The sequence below is a fragment of the Pezoporus wallicus genome, unplaced genomic scaffold (assembly GCF_028554395.1).
Source record: "Pezoporus wallicus isolate ANWC-B61680 ecotype Strahan unplaced genomic scaffold, APGP_CSIRO_Pwel_v1 contig_4012, whole genome shotgun sequence".
Lineage (NCBI taxonomy): Eukaryota > Metazoa > Chordata > Aves > Psittaciformes > Psittacidae > Pezoporus > Pezoporus wallicus.
In genome coordinates, this window is record NW_026637828.1 from 2179680 (window position 1) to 2188517 (window position 8838).

General features: G+C 55.9%; 1 protein-coding gene across 1 annotated transcript; it reads left to right on the plus strand.

The window, feature by feature from the left end:
• Positions 1 to 635: 635 nt before the first annotated feature.
• NME3 (NME/NM23 nucleoside diphosphate kinase 3) lies at positions 636 to 4306 on the plus strand. The gene is made up of 5 exons (XM_057407988.1): positions 636 to 772; positions 855 to 985; positions 1796 to 1897; positions 3019 to 3131; positions 3906 to 4306. The coding sequence occupies exons 1-5, from the start codon at positions 727 to 729 to the stop codon at positions 4021 to 4023; spliced, it is 510 nt and encodes a 169-aa protein (XP_057263971.1). The 5' UTR covers positions 636 to 726; the 3' UTR covers positions 4024 to 4306.
• Positions 4307 to 8838: the final 4532 nt, after the last annotated feature.

Sequence of the window (8838 nt, forward strand, 5' to 3'; positions counted from 1 at the left end):
TAGCAGCAGTGAAGTGAATGAGTTGTGTAGGAATAATGTAATTAGCAATATTGGCACATGACAGATGCTAATGAACAAAGCAATTCAAGATACAGTCAATGAGCAGCTCCCCATGACCCAGTTCAGTGAGTGCTTGAGCCCAGAAACCCCCCATGTACTGGGCTGCATCCCCAGAGTGTGAGCAGCAGGAGAGAGGGGATTGTCCCCCTCTGCTGTGCTCTGGGGAGCCCCCTCCCGCAGTCCTGATCCAGCTCTGGGGCAGCAGCACAAGAGGGACTTGGAGCTGTCGGACCGAGCCTAGTTCACTCTCCAGAGGTGCCAGCCCGGGCTCGCCAGCTCCAGAGCGGCAGCAGCTGGTACTCCGGGGTGCACTGGAGCAGTGCGGGCAGCGCAGCAGGTACCTGCCACAACCAAAACCACAGCTCGTCTACAGTCGCGACAGCAGCGACAGAAGTAACGGAGCCAGACGAGTCTAGCAAACAGGCTGGAGGCTGCGCGGACCCCAGCTCTGGGAGCCGGGAGCGTGGCCGCCTTCCCAGGCAGAGCCGGGCGCGTACCCTCCGGCCGCAGGACCCGCTGCTTCTCCAGCGCCTCCCCGAGGTTTCTCTCCGCAGGGCTCCGGCACCACCCGCCGCTCCTCGCTCCCAGTACGGTCTCTCCGCCGATCACGGGGCGGCACAAGGGGCGCTGTGAGCCCGGCGCGGCCCCCTTAAGAGAGGTGCCGCCATGATTTGCCTGGTGTTGGGCCTCTTCGCCGGCCTTTTCCACAGCGGTACGGGACGGGACGGGACCGGACCGGGACCCCGCGGCTGAAGGCCGCCTCCCCGCTTTGACGCCTCGCCTTGTCTTTGCAGGCTGCAGCGGGATCAACGAGCGCACGTTCGTGGCCATCAAACCGGACGGGGTGCAGCGGCACCTGGTCGGGGAGATCATCCGGCGGTTCGAGAGGAAGGGGCTGCAGCTGGTGGGGATGAAGCTCCTGCAGGTGAGGGGCCGGGAGCCCAGGAGCTCGGGACAAGCCCCGTGCAGCTCTGCCGGGGGCTCTGCCCGCTTACTGGGGGCATTCAGGCACCGGGTAATCACGGGTCAGCAGGATTTTGGCACCCAGGGGCTTAAATCATTCCTGGAGAGGTGAGTGCTGGAGAGAGACTCTTCATCAGGGACTGTAGGAATAGGACAAGGTGTAATGGGTTCAAACTTAAACAGAAGAGATTCAGGTTAGATATAAGGAAGATAAAAGGGCCTGTAGGGATAGGACAAGGGGGAACGGCTTTAACCTGAGAGAGGGGAGACTGAGATGAGCTCTTAGGCAGAAGCTGTACCCTGTGAGGATGCTGAGGCGCTGGCACAGGGTGCCCAGAGAAGCTGTGGCTGCCCCATCCCTGGCAGTGTTCAAGGCCAGGTTGGATGGGGCTTGGAGCAACCTGGTCTGGTGGAAGGTGTACCTGCCCGTGGCAGGGGGATGGAACTGGAGGAGTTTTAAAGCTCCCTTCTAACTGAAACCACTCTGATTCTATGATTCTGTGCCAGCCATGGGGTGAAAGCTTGTCCCTTGGGGTGTCTATGCCCCAGGGCTCTCATGTATGGCTGCTGTAAGCTGCTCCTCTGACCAAGAAACTTCTTCCCTCTATATGTCAGGCTTCAACAAAGTGAACCTGTTTTGCTCCTGGAAGAGCATATCTGTGCAGGAGCTTAAGCTGAACAGGCACTGTCCAGCTTTTACATATCTTAGGTGTAACCTTGCCCAAGTATCCATCTGCTCTGGCAGACTAAGCTTTGTGCTCTTTGTGCTCAGGCCTCAGAGGAGCTGCTGAAGGAGCACTACATAGCCCACCGTGACCAACCCTTCTACAGCCGGCTGGTGAAGTACATGAGCTCTGGGCCCATTGTAGCCATGGTGAGTGCTGGCCAGGTTCTCCAGAACCAAGGAACAGAAAGTAAGTGCAATGAGTAAGCAGCACTGGTGTGTGGTATGATGGAAACAAGGTGTCCTGTCTCTTCAGGAGGCTTCTTGAAGTTGCACTGGACTGCAGGGATGTTTTCTGTAGTAAATTTGGCCTGTGCAAACCTTGTGAAGTCCAAACAGGCCACATGAAAGGCCCTGCCCCTGGGTTGGGGCAGTCCCCAGCACAAACACAGGCTGCGGGAGACTGGATGGAGCAACCCTGAGGAGAAGGACTTGGGGGTGTTGGTCAATGAGCAGGGCCCCATGACCTGGCTTCAGTGAGTGCTTGAGCCCAGAACTCCCAATGTGCTGGGCTGCATCCCCAGAGCGCAAGTAGCATGAGAGGGAGAGGATTCTTGCCTCTGCTGCAGTCTTGGGAGGACCCCCCCTGCAGTCCTGATCCAGGTCTGGGGAAACAGCACAAGAGGGACGTGGAGCTGTTGGAGTGAGTCCAGAGGAGGACATAGAGACGCTGTGAGGGCTGAAGCAGCTCTGCTCTGGAGCCAAGATGAGAGCTGGGCTTGCTTAGCCTGGAGAAGAGAAGGCTCCTTAAAGGGAGACCTCAGAGCAGTTCCAGTGCCTAAAGAGGCTACAAGAAACCTGGAGAGGGGCTCTGGACAAGGGCCTGTAGGGACAGGCCAAGGGGGAATGGCTTTAACCTGACAGAGGGGAGATTGAGATGAGCTCTTAGGCAGCAGTTCTTCCCTGTGAGGGTGCTGAGGCGCTGGCACAGGGTGCCCAGAGAAGCTGTGGCTGCCCCATCCCTGGCAGTGTTCAAGGCCAGGTTGGATGGGGCTTGGAGCAACCTGGTCTAGTGGAAGTTGTCCCTGCCCATGGCAGGGGTTGGAACTGGATGAGCTTTAAGGTCCTTTCCAACACAAACCACTTTGGAATTCTGTGATAAATTAAATCCACAGAAAATTCTGATGATTTTCCAAAATCAGTGTTTGAAGACTTTACAGGGACCGTTTTCTGTCTTTCACCCAGGTGGATCTGATGTGGAATGTGGAGGACTGATGGTATGACCTGCTAGGGGAGTTGTTAAAGCTGATTCTTGTTTTGGTGTCATGTAGGTCTGGCAGGGCCTGGATGTGGTCAAGACCGTTCGCACGATGATTGGGGAGACTAACCCAGCTGATTCCAGGCCTGGCACCATCCGAGGAGACTTCTGCCTTGAAGTCAGCAAGTGAGAGCTTTGCCTTTTTGGTCCCTCAGTAGTCCAGGGCATCCTCTCCAGCCCTTCCTGAGCCACGGGAGTCTGCATCTGCAGAGCAGGGCTGCTCCCTTCTGTGCTCAGAGCAGAGCTGTCTCCCTCTGACAGCATGCAGAGCAGCCCTCGCAGGATGAACTGAGCTCCACTTCCTGGGGCTTGCTTTCCAGAGCCTCTCCTGCCTCCTCAGGCCTTCTCTTTGGAAAGCAGGTGGGATTTGCTTGTCTTTTCCTCAGTATGTAAAGCCAGGCTGGAGCTCTACATGTGCTGGGGCTGTTCACGGGTGAGGATCCACAAGTGGTGACCTGGGGTGGCTGCAGCCTGGCTTCTGGTAGACAGAGCTTGTATCAAATCCTCCTGGCTTAGGTGTCCATTCTGTGGTGTCTGATACCAAACCTGCTTCAACAAGGCGAAACCTGGAATGGGGGAAGTCTTGAGGCAATACTTGAATTCCTGACGTAAATCTAAAGCAACCTCCAAGTCAATAGCCGTGGGCAGCTCCTCCTTTAGCAGACAAATGGCTCCTCATCATACAAAGACCCATCCATGGCCTAAGCCACATTCAGCATAATTATAGCCAGCCCCTGAGCTGGAGGGAGAAGGGCTTTGCAGTGAGAAGGAATGTTGTAGGATGTAACTGGATCAGTCAGTTTAATCAAATCTCTCAAGGTGAAATTACTCCAAACTGCAGCTTCCCTCTCTCACCTTTCTCTGCTTAGTGCTGGCTGATTCCTTTTGTCTTCCCACCAGGAATGTGATCCATGGCAGCGACTCAGTTGAGAGTGCCAGGCAGGAGATCTCCTTGTGGTTCCAGCCGGAGGAGCTGACCTGCTGGCAGAACACAGCCGAGCACTGGATCTATGAGTGAGAAGTGCATGCCGAGGAATTACATCTTCCTGACTGGGCATGGAGTGTTCCCATCCATGTCACCTCAGCTGCTTGAGCTGGTTGTGGATCCTGCTGTGGGAGTTGTGCTGTGTGTGGCTGGAGGGGTCCTGGGAGCTGCTTTCTGGATGAAAACTCTGGTTCAGCTCCCTGCAAGAGTAGTTGTGTCTTTTTTTCTCTCCTCTCTCTGCTATAGTATGTAGTTGGTATTGTGACTGTTTGCTGCAGTGTCTTAAATCGCAAATAACTCAAGGTGATTCACTGAATCACTGAAGTGAAAAGTGCACCCATTCTGGTGGATTCTCTGATCTGCCTGGTGCAGAACACGTGCTCCTGCTGGGAGCTCTGGTCACTACAAGGCGATGTGTTTGGTGTTATCTGCAGTTCTATAAGGCTTTTCACCCAAGGCTTTTAAAGAATTGGGCTGCTGTGGGATAAGGGGGCAGTGCCCCCTGGGGTAAGAACTCGTTCCAGGGCAAGTGTTAAAGGACAGGACAAAATGCTCAGTCTCCCTTGGTGGGACTTCTGTGTGCCAGGGTTAGCACCTGTCTTCAGCTGGAATTAGTGAGTCTCTGGAAGGAAGAATCACCAGATGCTGTTAAACACAGTTTCTCTCTCTGTGGGTGCTGGAGCAGCTCCTTCTGGTCCACTCTTGTTCCTGGTGGGCCCCATTGCTGGCTGCATGGACCTGGTCTCGTCCCTCCATGGCACCCACCACACACGAGTGAAGCAGCAGCACCGTGCACAGCACAGCACTCAGGGAGTGACAGGGAGGCAGGGAAGGGTTTGTACAGCTGGGGCTCAGGAAGGACCAGCACTGTTCAGTCCTCTCCTGTGTGCAGTGCAGGCTGTGCAGCACTGGGGGATCCTGAGGTCTCTGACGGAGTTTTCCTGTGGAAGGGTTTCTGGAGACCCCATTTGTAATCACTTGGAGAACACCTTGACCCTGCTGTGAGTCTCCTGGAACACCTCAGTGCTCCCATCTGTGTCCCAGGTCCGGCACAGCCTTGCATGCGATGTGGCATCCTGCTGTGGAACAGGGGCAGGCTCGCCTGCGTGAGGGGGGGATGTTCTGCCTGTGCCCTACAAGCCCATCTCTGTCTCTATCTCCAGCTCTGTATCTGCTGAATGAGCAGAGTTCTCTGAGGGCAGAGTGAGCTCAACCCAAACCCTGCTCCGGGCTGGCCCCGAAGGTGGTGGTGCTGAGGACGGTGGTGCCGGCATTGACTCAGGAGCCCGCGCTGAGGGAACTGAGGGCTTCCCACAGCTGCCCATCGGCCACAGCCAGAGCTCTGCTGCCCCCGGGCCTCCTGCAGGCGGCAGCTCCTGGCGCTCCCTAGCCCGCCCCGCCGTTGTTCTCGCACCGGCCCGGGTCCCGCCGCGTCCCCGCGGCCTCTCTGTCCCGGCACCAGCCGCAGCCGCCACCTTGCCCGCCGCTGCACGAGGCTGCCTCAGGTGCGAGGGAGGCTCCTGCCCGTGGATTGGCCCACGCTCGTCACGTTGGGCGTGGCCGGCAACGATCGGCTTCAGCGCGAGCGCAGCGCCCCCCGGCGGCGGTTGGTGGCGGTGAGGGCATGAGCGGCAGCGATACCCTCGGTCCCCTCGGTACCGGCTCCTCTCCTTTCCCCTCTCCTTTCCCCTCTCCTTTCCCCTCTCCTTTCCCCTCTCCTTTCCCCTCTCCTTTCCCCTCTCCTTTCCCCTCTCCTTTCCCCTCTCCTTTCCCCTCTCCTTTCCCCTCTCCTTTCCCCTCTCCTTTCCCCTCTCCTTTCCCCTCTCCTTTCCCCTCTCCTTTCCCCTCTCCTTTCCCCTCTCCTTTCCCCTCTCCTTTCCCCTCTCCTTTCCCCTCTCCTTTCCCCTCTCCTTTCCCCTCTCCTTTCCCCTCTCCTTTCCCCTCTCCTTTCCCCTCTCCTTTCCCCTCTCCTTTCCCCTCTCCTTTCCCCTCTCCTTTCCCCTCTCCTTTCCCCTCTCCTTTCCCCTCTCCTTTCCCCTCTCCTTTCCCCTCTCCTTTCCCCTCTCCTTTCCCCTCTCCTTTCCCCTCTCCTTTCCCCTCTCCTTTCCCCTCTCCTTTCCCCTCTCCTTTCCCCTCTCCTTTCCCCTCACCTTTCCCCTCTCCTTTCCCCTCTCCTTTCCCCTCTCCTTTCCCCTCTCCTTTCCCCTCTCCTTTCCCCTCTCCTTTCCCCTCTCCTGTCCCCTCTCCTTTCCCCTCTCCTTTCCCCTCTCCTTTCCCCTCTCCTTTCCCCTCTCCTTTCCCCTCTCCTTTCCCCTCTCCTTTCCCCTCTCCTTTCCCCTCTCCTTTCCCCTCTCCTTTCCCCTCTCCTTTCCCCTCTCCTTTCCCCTCTCCTTTCCCCTCTCCTTTCCCCTCTCCTTTCCCCTCTCCTTTCCCCTCTCCTTTCCCCTCTCCTTTCCCCTCTCCTTTCCCCTCTCCTTTCCCCTCTCCTTTCCCCTCTCCTTTCCCCTCTCCTTTCCCCTCTCCTTTCCCCTCTCCTTTCCCCTCTCCTTTCCCCTCTCCTTTCCCCTCTCCTTTCCCCTCTCCTTTCCCCTCTCCTTTCCCCTCTCCTTTCCCCTCTCCTTTCCCCTCTCCTTTCCCCTCTCCTTTCCCCTCTCCTTTCCCCTTCCCTTTCGGGCCGGGGGAGCAGTAGGGATGCGCCGTGCAGGGCCGGGGGTGTCCGGGAGAGTTGCGGCCAGAGCGGGGCCCGGGGCCGTGTCGCCGGCAGGGTCCGGCGGTTCCTCCCGCAGCCGTTGGTAACGGAGCAGCGCGAGGCGTAGCCGGAGCCCCGGAGCGGGCAGCACGGCGGGAGCGCGAGGGCCAGCGCTGACTCTGTCTTTACCACTTGCAGCGAGCGTAGCGCCCGGCACTTCTCGAGAGAACTTCAGCTTTACCAGACTTTTCCCACTCCGACGTGCTCCGTTATCCACAGCCGGCCGTTGACACTGTCCCGCTGCGGCCATGCCCAAGCGCCGCAGGATCGCGTTCACCACCCTGCCCACCGCACAGAGTAGCAGCTTCAGGCCTAGCGGGACCGAGGGCGGGGACCAGCCGCAGAGCTCCCGCCCCGCCGAGGCAACCGTGCGCATCAGTGTGCCGCTCTTCCAGTCCGATGACCAGAGGTATCCCGAGTTCTACTACCCGGATCTGGTGGAGAGCTGTCAACAGGGAAGAGAAGTCGATCCTTCGGGAGACAAGGTGAGTGGGCTCTTTGCTGCTGGAGTGCATTTGGAAGCCAGGAGATGCATCACTGAGGTTTTCTTGGATTTTCTTCCACTCTTTTTGTTGTGTCCCTTTCCATTACAAATATTTAAACGTTACTATCATATTTTATATCAATTATTAGTTGTTCTTATCTCAACCGATAGGTTTTCCTTATTTTCCCCAATTCTCCTCCCCATCCCATCAGGAGAGGCAGGCAGGGACCAAGTGGCTGCCTGGTACTTAGCTGCCAACTGGGCTTAAACCACGACAGCATCCACAGGAGGGATGCTTCCCCAGGACGTGGCTCTGTCTTTTTGGGGACCCTGGTCTGCTGCATGTGGATATTTCCACCTTAGTGCTTGGCATCTCCTTCCAGCTGGCCAACGTGGTGCTGTGACAAGCCGCCTGACAAGGCTGTTTGCCTGTTGAAAGGCATTTCTCAGGATAAGACAACATGCAAACATCTGTAGCCACCTTAACTGTACTATGGATGTTCTTCTCTGGAAGGAAAAGTTGACTACTCTGCTCATTTCTGCTGTTACTCTTAAGAACTGTTTAGCAGTCGATTGATGGTTCTTGCTGCTTGCTTTTGTATTATCTGTTGAGAGTCAGGAGAAGGAGAGACAAGTATAGAATAGTCTGAGAGAGCACCCATAACCTAGAGACTCTCAGAACACTGTACTGAAGGTTGATGTGTCGGAGGTTCCACCTGGATGCTCTGGTTGTGATGGGTTTAATGCATAGGGTTGTGGTGGCAGCATGACGGGATTGATTCTCATGCTTTTGTCTCTCATTTCTACAAAAGAAAGACCTGCCTGATCCCTTTAATATCAAAGAAAAGGAAAGACAAGAAGTGGAGGATCTGGTGAGGAAGTTTGTGGAAAAATACATATGTTTTTGTTCTTTACCTTATGTTACTCCTGAGAATGGGCAGTGCTGTTCAGACCTCAGCCAGTTAATGCTGATCTAGTTCTGCTATTTATGAGAGCACAAAAGATAACGTTCCTTTTCCTGTGCTGGAGCCAGTGTCAGTGTCCTGTGCCGGGGCTCTCCCATGGGAACTGGAAAACGGGCTGAACACTGTCAATCTGTTCTTGTTTAGGGTGGCAAGAGATGCAGGAAGGACTGGTTTCAGAACTTGATTGACATGGGGTACAGATATGATGAATCTGACTCCTTCATTAATAACTCTGAAGCAGTGAGGCTGGGAGCATTGGGAGAGTGGTTAAAGGTGCTGCTGGGTCTGAACTGGCACCTGGGGGGAACCTGTGTGGGGTGTGAGCCAGGAGTGTGCCAGGGCTGGGAACAGGATATCCCAGGGGAACAGGAGCTGCTGGGGGAAGCTCCCAGGAAGCGAACGCTGGTTACAAGGTGTGTGCACAGCCTGTCTGTTCTTGGGGAGCACAAATCCCACTCTGTTCTCCAAGCAGCTCAGCCTCAGAATGAAATAACAAAGCTCAACAGCACCAACAGAGTGCTCTCTCTCATTTCCAGTACAATGAGTTTCTTCCAGCTTCTCTTGATACAAAGTATGGGAGGTTTTACATCAACATGGGAATACTGGAATTTCAGCAAGTGTCTGAATCTGAAGATGACTATGTTAAAGAG